This window comes from Eptatretus burgeri, chromosome 11 (genome assembly GCF_056783735.1).
Source record: "Eptatretus burgeri isolate ZD-2024b chromosome 11, Ebu_testis_v1, whole genome shotgun sequence".
Taxonomy (NCBI): domain Eukaryota; kingdom Metazoa; phylum Chordata; class Myxini; order Myxiniformes; family Myxinidae; genus Eptatretus; species Eptatretus burgeri.
In genome coordinates this window covers 56,434,330-56,450,078 of record NC_140971.1, presented here as the reverse complement: position 1 = coordinate 56,450,078, position 15,749 = coordinate 56,434,330, and the positions used below count along the sequence as shown (strand labels likewise).

The following is a 15,749-nucleotide window of genomic DNA, read 5'->3' as shown; positions in this document are numbered from 1 at the left end:
AGTTCCTTGTGCGCATGCGCGACACACGGGACAAACAACGGAGCTGAACGTTCTCAGTAAAATCTTCATGAAGTTGAACGCATCGTGGTCGGTCTGATCGTTTGTACATCACGACATTACAATATTAACCTTATTAAACAAAACCAGCCTCAGTGTTGTCATGGTGATGGTTGGAGCGTCCGCTGTGACGTCTCAGTGTGGGAGGTTGTCGGCCAAGTCGAACCAAACACTAAAATGGTTCGTGCTGCTGCTTCCTTGTTTGTCACTCAACATTCAAAAGAGAGAGCACGGAAAACACCTCGTCGATCGCATCCAGGAGGAGGAAATTCCTTCTTAATTATCCCGCAAAGCGCGGAAAGAAAAATCATGTCATGAAGATGACGTGAACTGGGACTCAAATTCTCTTGGAAGTGACGTCATTTCTCCCAATCCATCAATTGTTTGTGTGAAAGTGAAGTCTCGTGTTTTCTCTCATATTTGTTTGCACGAACACTTGATGTCGTCGTTCCACCACGAGCTTTAGATCTTGTAAAAAATTCCACAAAAATCAGGACTGAACACACCTGTGTGCAGAGAAACACCTGAAATAAATAAAACGTGAAGGAGGTTTTTTTTCCCTCTCCAAACAAAACGTACAAGTTCGTTTTTTTATTAAATATTTTTATCCAGTGACAATCACCGTGAGGAATGTTCGATGATCGTCACCAACCGGATTCTTCCAAAGCCGTTGAACAATGAACAATGGGTAACCATGGAAACGTTTGTTAACAAATCAATCGTTGTGGCGATGTTTGCTCGGTTCAGTTTGTGGATGTGCTCGCTGTGAACACGTACGAACGTTTTTCTCTCCTCGTTCAAGGATTTAAATCTCGTGTTTTTCCTGAAACATCATGGGCTCAACTTCAACGGACTCTGTTAATGCTCCACGACCCCGTTTCCAAGAGGTGAGATGTTTATTTATCCCCGGACGCGAACACTTACTCTTCGTACGGTCTCCACGATTTATCTCCTAAACTCGGGAATATCAAACCTGTCTTTCTTCTTCGTTACAAAACTTTCACATTTCAACTTCTTTCATTCAGCATCCTCGTGTTCACGGTGTCCTCTGTGTACATGTCGGGGTAACGTTGATCACAAGTTCATAAAGAGTATTTTGTCCTCCTCTGGAGGCTGTTCAGAGACAAGGTGATGTCCAGGACGGTGTTTATACAATCTTGTAAAAATCCATGTTCACCGTGTGTTGTTCTGGGATCACAGGATAGACCGAGAGGTGTACTCCATCTCCTCAAACAAAACTTCACAGCTCGCTACATGAATCGTGACTCCCTTACCTAAATGGAGGTGGATACTGTTATGATGATATGCTAGGTGGTCATATTTTGGACCATTAGCTGTGTGTTAATCAGCTGTCGGGATTCAAACCTTGCTTGTAATTGTGTATTATTTAAACCTTGCTTACCTTGCTTTAAAATGTTGCTTTAAATGTATCATGCTGTTTTCACTATGTCTTTGATAACCCTTTATGGCTCTGCAGCTGCACAACAGCATGTCCTTGGGAAAACTGTGTATGCTGATATCCCACACATTCCTGTTCTTAGTCATCACCAGAGTTTCGCCTTTGCTATCAGCAGGTGCCAGTGTAGGGGTGTAGGAGTCTTAGAAAGTTATTAGTTTGCAAGATGAACTGTTGGGTTGCGAATCTGAGGATTGATTGATTCAACTTCCCTGAGGGCCCCTAGGGAGGGGGGAAAGAAGCCCATTGCCGCATTTATTTCTTTATCCCTTAGCACACACTTATAGTCCACACCCAGTTCTGCTTTTGTGTGATTATATAAACAACTGTTTTGAAGTAAGAATCTCAATGTGGTACGGGGGCACCTGACTGAAGGGCCTTTGGGCTGCATTCCGCATGCGTAGTGCCATCTTCTGAAATAAATCGTATCATTCGAGAACCCTCATTCGACTCTGTCATTACTCGGCCGGGTGAAGAGTCATAACAGATACTTCGAGACCTGGGAGAACTCTGTTCCACATTGTGAAACCCACATGTTGAGATAACAAACAACGGGCACGGATAACTCATGTAACGTGAGATTTGGTGGTTTCAGAGATACTATGAAAATGGCGTTAAATTTCGGAATTACTTTTTTTAGATCGTGTACACAGTACATACATGTACACACCTGGATCCACCCCGAGTTGTGAGACCTTTGGCCATTGCAAGAATATGACCGAATTTTTATTTTTTGGTTTTCTCTGGTGTGTTTCTCTTGGTGTGTGCTGGTGTATGTACTGTACGTACCTGATAGGAGCAATCAATGGTGGATTTTGCGATGGTCCAGTTCCGGCAGTGCGTACAGTGAGATGTACACATAGAGGGATACCAGGGGTGTGTTCCGTGAGCCAAGCGCTCGCCAAGGGGCTTCGTTGATTAAGAACACTCAAGCAAGCACTCCAACGGAACGGAGTGCTCGACACCGCTTAACAACATGGCGGTCTCCATGGAAACAACGCTGTGGTGGTACTCGAGCTCTCCGGTCCGTCGTTTTCAGTTTTACTCGATCCTGTTGTGACAACTTTCCCAAACGAATGCGTGCGGGGAGGGGGGGGTTACATACCTGCCAACCTTTTTGAAGGGAAAGCGGTAGGCTGGCGTCGCGTGCGTCCCTAGGGGGGTCCGGGGGGCATCCGCCCACGGAAATTTTTCAAAAAAAAAGAAGCAAAATGGTGCAATCTCCTGCATTTTGAGACCACAGTGAGCTGAAATATATCAACATATTTTTTAGAGTGAAAAAGAAAACTTAACATGTTTGATCCACTCACCAATCTTTATTTTTCCAAGACATCATGATCACCAGTCACGTTTCCATAAATTACTCACCGTCCAAGCTCCACATGTATGTGCCCATCCGTGTACACAAGAGTTTACATAAACTCACCGATACGTCTTGATGAATGAAATGACTGGACACTGATTTTTATAACATATTTACAGTTTACCTCACGCGAAGCCTTCATACACTTGAACTCTGTTGTCCAACTTGGCTTAAACTCGATGACCCATCGTGGTGGTGGTTTTTTTCTCTTCTGGTGTTTGCATTGTTGTGGTGCGCTGAAGCGATGAGTCCTCTCTGTTAACTGCACTCTTTGATCATGACTGGAAAATGTCGTGTTGTCTTGAAATGAATTTCCGCTGTTTCCTGTCGTCCCATTTGATTGGTCAAGCTTAGTTTGGAACCAATAACCAATCGCTGACGAGATAACAAATCAAGGTCAGGCCCGAGTTTTGTAGAATGTAGAAGCGGCCGCGTGTGAGACGATCTTGGCAGTGAGAAACGAAGGGAAAACTGAAAAAACACAAATGTGTTTTTTTCCAATAATAATTTCCAAATGCGGTTTGTCTGACGAACAAAATCGGGAGGGGTTGGGAGGTATGGGGTTGCGTGCTGAGAGGGGTGGGGGGGTTGCGTTCTGAGAGGGGTGGGGGGGTTGCGTGCTGAGAGGGGTGGGGGTTGCGTGCTGAGAGGGGTGGGGGGTTGCGTGCTGAGAGTGGTGGGAGGGGGTTGCGTGCTGAGAGGAGTGGGGGGTGTTGCGTGCTGAGAGGGGTGGGGGGGTGCATGCGGGTTGATGGGGGGTTGCGTGCGTGTTGGTGGTGGGTTGAGGGGTTTCATGTTTATACATCTTGAAGATTTAAGATGAAAAGTGGAAGTATTGTATGAACAATAAAAGTGTGAAATGCACGTTTCAACAATATTATGGGTATACAGTACGGGGTGTGCCGAGGTCTGAAGATTTAATTGGTTGGAGACTTCTTGTATCATTTTGAATCCGACCACGAACAACGGCCATTTTTCCTGACGAAAGTAAGCACATGTCGTGAAATCGCTTGTTCCGCTTGCCGAGCGCTTGATAGGGAACGAATGGCTTCGCAAGCGATGATGACGTTTATTTACTCCATTGTTTTGGTTTTTTTTGAGTTCGGGACGAGACCGGCACTCGGGAGATCGTGTACCTCCACCTGAATAAACAGTTAACGTTTCTATCTCACTGATAGACGTACAGTGTAATACAGTGTGGACAGTTAACGTTTTCTTTCTCACTGATAGACATACAGTGTAATGCAGTGTGGACCATTACCGTTTTCTATCTCACTGATAGACGTACAGTGTAATACAGTGTGGACAGTTGACGTTTTCTATCTCACTGATAGATGTACAGTGTAATACAGTGTGGATAGTTAACGTTTTCTATCTCACTGATAGACTACAGTGTAATACAGTGTGGACAGTTAACGTTTTCTATCTCACTGATAGATGTACTGTGTAATACAGTGTGGACAGTTAGTTTTCTAACTCACTGATAGACGTACAGTGTAATACAGTGTGGACAGTTCTCGTTTTCTATCTCACTGATAGACATACAGTGTAATACAGTGTGGACCATTACCGTTTTCTATCTCACTGATAGACATACAGTGTAATACAGTGTGGATAGTTGACGCTTTCTATCTCACTGATAGATGTACAGTGTAATACAGTGTGGATAGTTAACGTTTTCTATCTCACTGATAGACTACAGTGTAATACAGTGTGGACAGTTAACGTTTTCTATCTCACTGAGAGATGTACAGTGTAATATAGTGTGGAGTTAGTTTTCTATCTCACTGATAGACGTACAGTGTAATACAGTGTGGACAGTTCTCGTTTTCTATCTCACTGATGTACAGTGTAATACAGTGTGGACAGTTCACGTTTTCTATCTCACTGATAGATGTACAGTGTAATACAGTGTGGACAGTTCACGTTTTCTCTCACTGATAGATGTACAGTGTAATACGGTGTGGATAGTTCACGTTTTATATCTCACTGATAGACGTACAGTGTAATACAGTGTGGACAGTTAATGTTTTCTATCTCACTGATAGACTACAGTGTGGACAGTTGACGTTTTCTATCTCACTGATAGATGTACAGTGTAATACAGTGTGGATAGTTTACGTTTTCTATCTCACTGATAAACTACAGTGTGGACAGTTGACGTTTTCTATCTCACTGATAGATGTACAGTGTAATAAAGTGTGGACAGTTAACGTTTTCTATCTCACTGATAGACGTACAGTGTAATACAGTGTGGACAGTTGACGTTTTCTATCTCACTGAAAGACGTACAGTGTGATACAGTGTGGACAGTTAACGTTTTCTATCTCACTGATAGATGTACAGTGTAATACAGTGTGGACAGTTCTCGTTTTCTATCTCACTGATAGATGTACAGTGTAATACAGTGTGGACAGTTCACATTCTCTCTCTCACTGATAGACATACAGTGTAATACAGTGTGGACAGTTAATGTTTTCTATCTCACTGATAGATGTACAGTGTGGACAGTTGACGTTTTCGATCTCACTGATAGACTACAGTGTAATACAGTGTGGACAGTTAACGTTTTCTATCTCATTGATAGATGTACAGTGTGATATTGTGTGGACAGTTAGTTTTCTATCTCACTGATAGACGTACAGTGTGATACAGTGTGGACAGTTCTCATTTTCTATCTCACTGATAGATGTACAGTGTAATACAGTGTGGACAGTTCACATTTTCTATCTCACTGATAGACGTACAGTGTGATACAGTGTGGACAGTTCACGTTTTCTCTCTCACTGATAGACTACAGTGTAATACGGTGTGGACAGTTCACGTTTTCTATCTCACTGATAGATGTACAGTGTAATACAATGTGGACAGTTCACGTTTTCTATCTCACTGATAGACATACAGTGTAATACAGTGTGGACAGTTCACGTTTTCTCTCTCACTGATAGACTACAGTGTAATACGGTGTGGATAGTTAACGTTTTCTATCTCACTGATAGACTACAGTGTAATACAATGTGGGCAGTTAACGTTTTCTATCTCACTGATAGACGTACAGTGTAATATAGTGTGGACAGTTAGTTTTCTATCTCACTGATAGACGTACAGTGCGGACAGTTGACGTTTTCTATCTCACTGATAGATGTACAGTGTGGACAGTTCACGTTTTCTATGTCACTGATAGATGTACAGTGTAATACAGTGTGGACAGTTCACGTTTTCTATCTCACTGATAGATGTACAGTGTGGACAGTTAACGTTTTCTATCTCACTGATAGACGTAGTGTAATACAGTGTGGACAGTTAACGTTTTCTATCTCATTGATAGACGTACAGTGTAATACAGTGTGGACAGTGGAACTCCCCTCCCGTTGTCCCATTTCCCCCTCCCCCCAATGTATCCTCCGGACAGGAACCCCTGACCTCTCACACTCAGATTAAACGTTCGAACCATCACAGAACACATCTCAGTTTGTAGGTGTGGTGTCTTCCTTGGGTATCCATCGATATAACCTTCAACACACATTCATTATTTTTAATCCGGATCTTCATCAGAAAACAATTCAAATGGAGGAAAATAACTGTGACGTCACGCCCTCCCTTGAGGTCGAGGTGAGTTCCTTGTGCGCATGCGCGACACACGGGACAAACAACGGAGCTGAACGTTCTCAGTAAAATCTTCATGAAGTTGAACGCATCGTGGTCGGTCTGATCGTTTGTACATCACGACATTACAATATTAACCTTATTAAACAAAACCAGCCTCGGTGTTGTCATGGTGATGGTTGGAGCGTCCGCTGTGACGTCTCAGTGTGGGAGATTGTCGGCCAAGTCGAACCAAACACTAAAATGGTTCGTGCTGCTGCTTCCTTGTTTGTCACTCAACATTCAAAAGAGAGAGCACGGAAAACACCTCGTCGATCGCATCCAGGAGGAGGAAATTCCTTCTTAATTATCCCGCGAAGCGCGGAAAGAAAAATCATGTCATGAAGATGACGTCACTGGGACTCAAATTCTCTTGGAAGTGACGTCACTTCTCCCAATCCATCAACTGTTTGTGTGAAAGTAAAGTCTCGTGTTTTCTCTCATATTTGTTTGCACGAACACTTGATGTCGTCGTTCCACCACGAGCTTTAGATCTTGTAAAAAATTCCACAAAAATCAGGACTGAGCACACCTGTGTGCAGAGAAACACCTGAAATAAATAAAACGTGAAGGAGGTTTTTTTTCCCTCTCCAAACAAAACGTACAAGTTTGTTTTTTTATTAAATATTTTTATCCAGTGACAATCACCGTGAGGAATGTTCGATGATCGTCACCAACCGGATTCTTCCAAAGCCGTTGAACAATGAACAATGGGTAACCATGGAAACGTTTGTTAACAAATCAATCGTTGTGGCGATGTTTGCTCGGTTCAGTTTGTGGATGTGCTCGGTGTGAACACGTACGAACGTTTTTCTCTCCTCGTTCAAGGATTTAAACGTTTTTCTCTCCTCGTTCAAGGATTTAAATCTCGTGTTTTTCCTGAAACATCATGGGCTCAACTTCAACGGACTCTGTTAATGCTCCACGACCCCGTTTCCAAGAGGTGAGATGTTTATTTATCCCGGGACGCGAACACTTACTCTTCGTACGGTCTCCACGATTTATCTCCCAAACTCGGGAATATCAAACCTGTCTTTCTTCTTCGTGACAAAACTTTCACATTTCAACTTCTTTCATTCAGCATCCTCGTGTTCACGGTGTCCTCTGTGTACATGTCGTGGTTACGTTGATCACAAGTTCATAAAGAGTATTTTGTCCTCCTCTGGAGGCTGTTCAGAGACAAGGTGATGTCCAGGACGGTGTTTATACAATCTTGTAAAAATCCATGTTCACCGTGTGTTGTTCTGGGATCACAGGATAGACCGAGAGGTGTACTCCATCTCCTCAAACAAAACTTCACAGCTCGGTACATGAATCGTGACTCCCTTACCTAAATGGAGGTGGATACTTCGAGACCTGGGAGAACTCTGTTCCACATTGTGAAACCCACATGTTGAGATAACAAACAACGGGCACGGATAACTCATGTAACGTGAGATTTGGTGGTGTCAGAGATACTATGAAAATGGCGTTAAATTTCGGAATTACTTTTTTTAGATCCTCGTGGAGGATCTCGAAGTCTTACTCACGTTGTTGTTCTTCATCCTCTTCTTGTGGACTTTTTTGTTTCACAGCCTACAGTTTTCATCGAAACTTCCTGAAACTTGGTATATACATGTAAAGATACCCTGCGCAGACAGTAACCATCTCCGATTTTGAAAATTCCTCCGAGAAAAAAAAGTTATGACGTCAAAATATCTCCGCGAATGGAAATTGCCAAAAAAATATCTCCGAAACTAGGCAAGCTTTTTGAATTCTGTTTGCGGAAATCGAACAGGGCATTAGCAGAGATGAATTTCCGCACATATGATACATCACGATGACGTCATATCAATTGTTATGACGTCATTCCTATTTTTTGACATTTTTTGTTTCACAACCCAGAGTTTTCATCGGATCTTCGTGAAACTTGCCATGTACATGCAGAAAGCCCACGTGCAGGCAGGAACCATCTCCGATTTTGGAAATTCTTCCGAGAAAAAAAGTTGATGTCATAATATCGCCACTAATGAAAATCGCCTATAAAATTATCTCCGAAACTAGGCAAGCTTTTTGCATTCTGTTTGCAGGAATCGAACAGGGCATTATCAGAGATGAATTTCCGCAACTATGATACATCACTATGATGTCATATAAATTTTTATGACGTCATTCCTAATTTTGACATTTTTTGTTTCACAACCCAGAGTTTTCATCGGATCTTCGTGAAACTTGCCATGTATATGCAGAAAGCCCACGTGCAGGCAGGAACCATCTCCGATTTTGGAAATTCTTCTGAGAAAAAAAGTTGACGTCATAATATCGCCGCCAATGGGAATCGCCTATACCATTATCTCCGAAACTAGGCAAGCTGTTTGAACTTTGTTTGCGGGAATCAAGCCGGGCATTAGCACAGATAACTTATCGCAAACCTGAAACATCACAATGACGTCATATTCTTTTTTATGACGTCATCATTAAGAGGAGGAGGATCAGCTCATTTGAGCTTGTTTTCAACAATCTTTACACTATTTTATTTAACTTGAATGACACAGGAATGCCCTCCAATTCAACGACATTCGCGGGGGATATGGTCCTGAAAAATGTCGGGGGCACTGCTTCATTGAGAAAACCGGGGATAAGTGAAGGTCTCTGAATGACGGTGGAATGATAGGTGGTGGTGAAATGACGACGAGTGAAGGTCTCCAAGTGGAGGTGGGAAATGAAACGATGAAGGAGGTGAGATGAAAGGACGAACAGGTGGTTTTAAATTAAGAGAGGGTAGTTTATGAGGAGGGAAGGGGTGAAGCATCACAAGGAATGGCAGCACGGAATGTAAAGATTCATCATGTCAGGGTATACAATGCTGGATGATTACGAGATAGATAGTGTATCGTTATTGGACAGGTACTGGATCAGTCGTGGATAGTACTGAATAGATAGATCGATGCAGGGGGAAAGTCCTAGCTGAACCCACACAATGACCAATGATGTGTATGGGGAGCAAGAATGAAAATTTCACACATCTACTGCCCTGCCGTGGACGTCAGTGACGATTGGGGTGAACTCAACAACTCCAAATATGGAGAGAAAATGAAAAAGACTTTCAAAGATAACATGTTGATCTGCATTTCGTTTTTGGATGGTTTGTTATCTTTTTTATACCTCTTCCACATACTTTTGCTTCACAGTTTGATTTCCAGCAGAATATCATGTGACTGTGAACTTATCGTATGCCTGGTGTTGGCTTAATGGTTAGGGTGGTGGGCTTGGGATCCGAGGATCATGAGTTCAAATCCCACTCAGCTGTTGAATTAATACCAGGTGGGGTTGACTACCTGTCATCCTTCCGAGGTTGACAAAATGAGTGCCAGCATGCTGGTATCCTGTGTCGGAGTGGCGACCCGTCTGGGATTGTGCCCAATAGCCACGGAGACTGCTCAGACAGCACCAACGCTCTGCACAGAGTATGGTCCCAATGGATGGATGGATGTGTCCCTCAACCCCCGACACATGGGGAAGGAAAATCTAATCTAAGAATTGTTCCGGTCTGTCACCTCTTCTTCTCCCTTTTCTTAGTCACCCCACCCCCCACACACCAACACTCCCCAGAGTTTGGCTTATGTCGTTTGACCCACAATTTGAAGTCCTGTGATTGGCTTTTGGGCGAAAGAGAAAGGGATGGTGATGAGGGAGATGAGGTTGTTGCCGTTTTTGGAGAGTGCTTTTGAACTTTGACACAGAAAACCACACGAAAGGGATTTCCCAGACAAGAGCCTGATTCCCTCATGTTTCGAGAAGCGAAAGACATTCATGGCATCTCGGATGGTGGGGCTTGAGGACGGATTGACGTTGCTCAGGAAAAATGAGGCAGCGACGGAAGGGCGACCAGAGAAGAACTCATTCGATGTTGGCTGCTTGGACGACGCAGTGAGGCCAGGTCATGTCTACTGTGGCGTGACTCCGGTGGGGAGTTCACTGAGTGTGGAACGCTTCGAGCTGAGACATCTGAGGTCAGCCAGAAAACAAAGCCAAAGAGGGCCCTCGGGATGTGGATCATTCTGCCCTCCATCACCCTCGTGCCTGCACATTGCTGCCTTGAAGCATCACACCGGGAGTGAACTTGGGGACTCTGAGTCGGGATTAATGCCAACACAGGTTTCTCGCCCATGGCGGGTTGGCCTCGTCTGGTTTATATCTCCATCTATAATATATAAATACATTCCTTTGTTGTAACCACGTAATTAAATCGATGCTTGACCCTTGTTTTGCTTGTTATTTTTGCCTGTTATAACAGAATCTAAATTAATGATATAACACCCACTGGGAACCTGCGTGTGTCTGCATGCTTGGGGGGTCCATTTGCAAAACCAGAACAATATCTTTATCCTTTCACCATTCCCTCTCATTTATTCCTGCAGGAATGGCAGCATACAGAAGATTCTGGCAATATATTTGTCCAGCATAGCTCCATGAGTGAAAACACAAATGAGAAGTTTTCAACTTCAACAACAATGATCTGTGACATGGCAGATGAGCAAGACTTCCAACTTAATGAGAAGAGTAAGGAACCCCTCAACCGCTCACAGTAAGTTTCTGCATTACCCTGGAGTGTTTCCACCTGGTGTACTCCGTGGTGCAGCACACGTGTGCGAGCTACCACATTAGATTCGGGGTGTTTTCCACCTTTGAGCTGTGTAACCTGGGTTTGAATCTCGACGCAGCTATAAGATGCGATATTGGTGTTTCACATGTGGGGTCAGGGATCAATGTGTGTGCCATCCATTGGAAGGTTTTCAAGCCAGAGGACCCGTCTGCCAGCATTAGTCGTTGATAGACTTTAATACAATTCAGGCTGAGCTTTTTTCGAAGTAACATTGGGGGGGGGGGGTCATTCTGACCCCCTCCCCCTCCCGATCCCCCAAGATCTCGGGGATGAAACGCTCAATGGACATGAAATTTGCTGTGTAAATATAAAATCTTTTTACCAAATATCCTGTGTCATTTAATTAGTGATAAAATGTTTAACTATTTTAAATTATCTAATTCAATTATTAATCAAACAACTATCCTAGTTTTATGGATATTTTTACAGATTACCGATTTGCATAAATTTAGCATCATGAGATGCGTAAGACTTCAAATTAAAAAGTCATGAAACCATATTTGGCAATTTTTGGGGATTACTGAGAAAAGGCAAAATTTACATTGTGGGGACGGGGAGGGGTCTAAAGCATTTTGACCTTGAACGGGAGAATTATTGGGTTGATATTCATTGGAACTTTTGGAATTGCTGATGGTACAAATTGGTCCTTGGTGTTCTGATGAGAGTTATCTTGGTGATCACCTTGTTTAAAAAACAGACATCAATAAGGAACGTTCATTCTCTCGTGATAACACGTCGCTCTCCATTGTTGCAGATGTCTCCACGAGAAACTGCGATTACAGAATGCTGAAGCTGAAGAGATACAGCACTATCTCGAGTCGGAATTGGAAAAAAGCAAGGAAATTTTTGTGGTTAATGAAGCCAGAAAACAGATTGTGAAAGGTATGTGAGACTATTGCTTTCCATGAGACAATGGTTTGAGTCATGAGCTTCATCCAAGGGAGGTAACTGTCACAGCATTGGATTCAAGAGTCACCTGATGACTCTGGAACCATGATTCGCTCTGAATACCGTATGGTGGAGGGTGCCGTTTGTCAAATGACTTGTAAACAGCATTGGAGCGAAAACAGCAAGTATTGGAGCTGATTTGTATGTTGTAATGTATTGGAAGTCCTCCTTCATCCTGTGAGAATCAAGTGATTGGGTCGAATGTCCTGAGGCTCCCTTGAATCCGTTGGTAAACAGCAGATGGACTGAATTGCTCAAGGTCCCTGTCAATGCTTTGTTTCCTTAGGTTTGGGATGGACACCTCATTGTGTGTCTAAAGCAAGTGAACCTGTTCTACAGATATTTTAATATGATGTATTATATACCTGTACTTCTTTTTTTTGTACGTTTTGGCCAAGTTATCCAGTTTCACACGCTTGTGCTCAATGTGGACAACACCAACAATAATCTCATGTGCTCAAGCGTCAAAAATTCTCTATTGAGAAACTTCTATAATGAGTCATTTGAATAACTTGTATTATTTTGAGGTCTCTTGAGTCATTAGTTTTGATATGCCCAGCAGTGTGTCTGCACTCTGCACCCCACTGCACATTGCTGGTATAAATCCACTGGAAAAGTTTTTCGAACAGATTGGAGAACTGCCCACGCCATATAAGCCCTGATTGAATTGCCTTTGAGTCGTGGCCTCGTGGGAAACCTCAGATGGGAAAAAAAAAACATACATTAGGGTTGAACTACTGCAGGATTGGGATAGTATTTTGACAATGCAAGGGTCATGGACTCTCCATTCCATACATACTTCCCACAATATTTGTCGAAGACTTTATGAACAATGGACAGCTTGCTTCGAAGCCTCCGAAAAGGAAATCAAATGTGGAAAAATTATTAATTAATTTGAAACACCAAGCTATCGTTGGGACCATGGCCAAGTTCCTGCAAATTGCTCATTGGTTCCCTGACCCTGACTTTCTGAGTCGAAGTGACGACCTGACCAGGATTCTCGCCTCGTAACTGCTTCAGCAACAACAACGCTCTGCATCGGTCATGGTACATGATGATGATAATAATCACAAGAATTTTTGTGTTTGACTCTCCTTTTGCAAAGATGGACATTTGAAATGTGATTCTGGATTGCTATGGCCTGGTCACAGTGAGGGCTTTGTTCTCGGGCCTGAAATAGAAAAGACAGGACAATGTGATGTGAAATTCCTCTCTTGTAGGTGAAATGAAAGAAGAATTGAATACCTTTCCTCAATTGTCAGAGATAAGACTTCAGAAGGAGCAAATCAATAGATCGCTCGGTGAGAAGAAAAACAAAACAGAGACGCACCAAGTGGTGAGTGTGCACCGCACTGCATTCATGATTGCTTCCAGAGAACTGTGCTTATTTAATTTTTGCACACCCATGTTCATTCATGTGCAGTTTATTTTTATCAGATAGTACACATTCCAAAAGTACAAGGGCCTATCTATTTAAGACGTTCAGATAGGAGGAGAAGGGGTGATGATTTCTCGTGGACCAAGCAATTCTGGATTTTTTTGGTCAGATTATTAACATTACTACCGATGAACAAAACAAGTTTGATACCAATGACATCATGGGTCACATGTCTGATCAAAGCAAGGGGGTGTGGGGGGGGGAAGGAGGTTGAGCCCCGGCATCACTGCTCATAGTTATTAAGGTATGCATCTTGTTATTATTCTTATTCGATTTTTGTATACAGAGTCGAGCCTCCCAGAGAATTTTCAAAGGGGTCTAAAGTGTCTGAAGTGTGTCAAGGTCTACTGGGTTTGTGTCTTGAGGGTTTTACCCTCAAGGGGTCGAAAGAGCAACACAGAACAAAAATAACAGTAGGAAGAGGCGGTGGGGGAACATGCAAACGTGGCATTTAGCAACAAAATAGAGGGAGACTAGGAGGGATAAGGGATGTCAGGAAGAATGAGAGTAAGGGAAGGAGGAAGGAGGACACAGGGGGTGAAGAAGTCTGAAACAGCCACCAACTCTCATTTTAGCTCTCATACGAGCCTCAACAAGGTAGACAAAAAACCCCCAAAAAACCTCTTAATCACAGAAGTGGAAGTAAAAACTGGGAACACGGAAAGACATTGGCATGGGGAGGGTTAATGGGGGGTAGAAAAGATCATGCCTGTGGATGGGTGATGGTCTGAGATGGTTGTGAATAGTCATCTTGAAGCCCTGGAAGAATAACATTGAAGAGACTGAGGAAGTTGGTTCCACAGGTGGGGTTAAAAAAAAAGAGGAAGGAATTAGTGGAGATGTGTCTGGATTTTGGGAATGTCACCAGAAGGGGGTTATTGGCAGACTGCGAGCACCCTGCAGAAACCTAGGGAGGACGGGTAGGGGCAGAGCGTGCATGAAAAGTTATCAAAAACTATTTTCAGGAGGAATTTTTTTCAATTTTCTAAGGGGTCTAAAGTGTCTGAAGGGTGTAAAGGTCTACTGGGTTCGTGTCCTGAGGGTTTTACCCTCAAGGGGTCTAACGAGCAAATGGGGTCCAAAATGTTCAAAGGGTATTAAAGTGTTCCAAGGGTCTTATATTGTCGATGGGGTCTCAAAAGTATCTAAAGAGTTGAAGAAGGTCTATATGTCTCTAAAGGGTCTAATCCCTCGGGTGTCTAAATGGTGTAAAAGTCTAAAGGGTCAAAATGGGTATGAAGGGGTCCAATAGGTGTAAAGGTTTAAAGGGTTGAAGTACAAGAGGCTATCCATTGAATTTCTGCTATATTCAGGGTCTAAGTTGTGTCAAGGGTCTAAGTCACGTCGAATAATTCAATTCCTCTTGTACAGTTGAACCATTTATTTAATAAATATGCATCATGATGGAGGATGAGAGGAAATTCAATAACACAAGCAACACGCATTATCCTCTGATCGTACTCTCGTACAAAGATCCAAAGTTTCTTTTGTAATAAGCAAAAGTGGAGAGGGTGAGATTATGGAATGATATCTGGTGATTTTTCAAGCCAAGGTCACTGCTGAGGCTTGAGTTTTTGGGGTTGGGGAAGAGATCACTCAAAAGCCTTTTGGCAGTGGTTATTGAGAGGTCAGATTGAATTCAAAGGCTCGAGAACAATTTACAATTCAAAGATTCAAAGGAGAACAATTCAAAGGCTGGAGAACAAACCAACTACCAAACCACCTTATAAGGTGATAAGAATTCAAGCAAACATCTGGACAATATCTTAGCAGTTCACACACATTCCATTAATGCGAGACCAGCTTCCAGCCAGACTTTCAGATGCCAGCGTATAATTATTCATATATGAGGATCCCTTATTATTAATAAGCTAAAGAGAATAACAGATAATTGTATTCTACTGAATAAACATTTAAGATTATTTGGAAGGCCAGTCTTTTTTGGGAGGGTCTTTTACTTGGCAGATTGGTAACCTTCTAACACTAATGAACTAGAAGGGCATTCGGTAGAGCGCATACCTCCTCCACGTAATGCCTGATCCACGAGAATATATCGGGCCCAAAACATTTTTGAAATATCATGCTATATATCGTTTTTGGCCATATCTCTCAAAGGTGAAGAATCACTTTAAAATTAAGTAATTCTCGTATCCAGACCCGGATTCGGGTCTTCACCAAAACAGAATCGATTTGTCCT

At 42.8% G+C, this 15,749-nt stretch overlaps 1 protein-coding gene across 2 annotated transcripts in view; it reads left to right on the top strand.

The window, feature by feature from the left end:
* The first annotated feature begins 10,813 nt into the window (after positions 1-10,813).
* LOC147017123 (uncharacterized) overlaps positions 10,814-15,749 on the top strand; it is a 34,604-nt gene continuing 29,668 nt past the window's right edge. For both annotated transcript variants that reach the window (XM_085846516.1, XM_085846515.1), the window contains exons 1-3: positions 10,814-11,088; positions 11,921-12,048; positions 13,335-13,450. In XM_085846516.1, coding sequence (XP_085702642.1) covers positions 10,973-11,088; positions 11,921-12,048; positions 13,335-13,450 — 360 coding nt within the window. In that variant the 5' untranslated portion in view covers positions 10,814-10,972. The remainder of the gene's footprint in view (positions 11,089-11,920; positions 12,049-13,334; positions 13,451-15,749) is intronic.